Source organism: Lactuca saligna, chromosome 2, assembly GCF_052625555.1.
Source record: "Lactuca saligna cultivar CGN05327 chromosome 2, ASM5262555v1, whole genome shotgun sequence".
Classification (NCBI taxonomy): domain Eukaryota; kingdom Viridiplantae; phylum Streptophyta; class Magnoliopsida; order Asterales; family Asteraceae; genus Lactuca; species Lactuca saligna.
The window spans coordinates 104,155,070-104,157,475 of record NC_136418.1 but is presented as its reverse complement, the minus strand read 5'-3'; the positions used below and the strand labels follow the sequence as shown (position 1 = coordinate 104,157,475).

At 31.0% G+C, this 2,406-nt stretch overlaps 1 protein-coding gene across 1 annotated transcript; it reads left to right on the top strand.

Moving 5' to 3' along the window:
* The first annotated feature begins 629 nt into the window (after positions 1 to 629).
* On the top strand, positions 630 to 1,455 carry LOC145028984 (uncharacterized). Its single transcript, XM_078977653.1, has 2 exons — positions 630 to 884; positions 978 to 1,455. The coding sequence occupies exons 1-2, from the start codon at positions 765 to 767 to the stop codon at positions 1,305 to 1,307; spliced, it is 450 nt and encodes a 149-aa protein (XP_078833779.1). The 5' UTR covers positions 630 to 764; the 3' UTR covers positions 1,308 to 1,455.
* The last annotated feature ends 951 nt before the right edge of the window (positions 1,456 to 2,406 follow it).

The following is a 2,406-nucleotide window of genomic DNA, read 5'->3' as shown; positions in this document are numbered from 1 at the left end:
TTTTACACAAAAAAGTAAAAAATAAAATAACAGTTAGCATTTTGATATGAACTAATTTGTAATGTGATCCAAAATATTATTATTTTTCTGTACAAAATCCTAATTATTATTATTATTATTATTATTATTATTATTATTATTATTATTATTTTATTAAAAAATATATATATTATTTTTTAAAATTCGTTATTATTAATATTACTAGAAAAATACATGTATAAATACATTTTAAATACATATTTATAAATATAAAAACATATCTATATACACAAAATACATTTAAATATGTTAAATACATACGAAAAACGAATTTATATATTTTTATATTTCTTAAAAAACGATTTAAAAAGTTTTTTTTTTTTTTTTTTTTTTTTTTTATATTTAGAAGTATTTATACGTATTATGAAATACATATATAAAAACGTTTGAATGAAATAAAAAAACTATAAAAACATCTTTAGGATATATATATATATATTAAAGGGAAAACTACAATAAAGTTCCTAAGTATTGCACGTATAATCGATTTAGCCCTTATATTTTTTTTTTTGCAATTTAGTCCTAAATACCTGTAAACGTAATCAAAACGAGATATTTAATAGGTTAGCCGGTATCTAATTGATGTGGCAGCTTACGTGGAAGTCATCATGTGAAATAACATCCTACGTGCCATTTAAGAGGGCTAAATCATTGAATCGAGCTCGTCTTCTTCAATCTCCAGTCAAAGGAGCGAACGATTAGGGCAAATTGGCAACAGGAAATCGATGTCGAGTTCGTCAAGCACCAACATCAGAACGTGCTATTGTGGAGATACGGTTGGGATGTGGACATCATGGACTCGAAAGAATCCAGGTCGGAGGTTTTTTGGTTGCCCAAATTACATGGTATAGAATCTTCAAAACTCACTCAAATTCTTCTAATCCTCTAAATTTCCCATTTTTCTATGTTAAAAACATGCATCTTGCTATGTTATGTAGGATGAAGAGAAGGACTGTGGGTATTTTCGTTGGATTGACCCACCACTATTGAATAAGTGGTATAAAGAAAGAATGTATGAGTTAGGAGCTGTTGCTAATGGGGGTGTAGCTATTCCTTTTAATAACCCTGTTAATGAAGGTGAAATACCTGTTGATGGCCCTATTGCCCCTGTGAATGTTGATGTCCCTATTGCCCCTGCGAATGCTCTTGAACCTGATAATCAAATTGCAATGTGTGACAATACACATGTGCCTAGTAATGAATTTGGATTCTGCAAGTGGATGATGGTTTGTTTTGTTTGTTTCATTGTAGGGATGATGTATGGTTAGTTTAGTGTAAGTTGTAGGGTATTATGGTATGGTAGGGATGATGTAATCTTTTGGTTTGTTATCATCATGATGTAATAGATAAATTTTGATGTAATAGTTTAATGTTTCGGTTAATGAAATGGCAATATGTTATTATGGTTTGCATAAATGGTGTACACTAGACAAATATAACCATGATTTAACAATTGGTGTTGAATTTGGGACTAAAATGATCACCATTGACAACAAACCAATAAAGCTCCAAATCTGGGACACAGTTTGTCTCCTTCTTTTCTTCTATACCTTATTCTCTTGTTACATTTATTATAAAAAGAAATCTTAAAAAAATCTCTTCTTTTTTCTTTATATATTTGTTAGGATGGTCAAGAATCATTTAGATCAATAACAAGATCTTACTACAGAGGTGTTGCTGGTGCCCTTCTTGGTTTGCATATATGGTGTACACTTGACAAATATAACCATATTAAGGGCATTCACAATGTTTCAATGTGGCTAAAATAATTAAACAACAAACTCCAATATGTCATTACCAACCATGTTAAGGGCATTCACAATGTTTCAATGTGTTTACAAAAGATGTACAAAATATGGTTATCAGTAATTTAAGGGCATTCACAAAAGATATACAAAAGTAGCATTCACAAAAGATGCACAAAAGTAGCATTCACAAAAGATGTACCAAAATACCCTTACTACCCTTAACACCCTAACACCCTAACACCCTAATCCAACTCCAATGGTGAATTTGAAGAAGTCCCAACACATCCCATCTTCTTCAGCTTGGTTTTAACAATCCTCTCAGAGGGCCTTCTTTTTTTCACAATCCTAAGGTGTACTGGTAATTCATGGGTGTCATTAATGCCTTCTTCTTCTTCCTCACTTTCTGGTTGTGTCTCAGGGATATTTTCTTCATCCCCATCTTGTGTCTCTGTCTGAGGTGGATACTCCTCTTCCTATAAAACATCAAGCAATTAATAACATAAACGAATGTAAACATTAAGGTAATATAGAGGGTTTACCATAGACATAGGAAGAACTTGTTCAATAGTGTCATTGTAATCATTGAGTTGTTTCATATGTGAATCTGTCAGACTAAGTG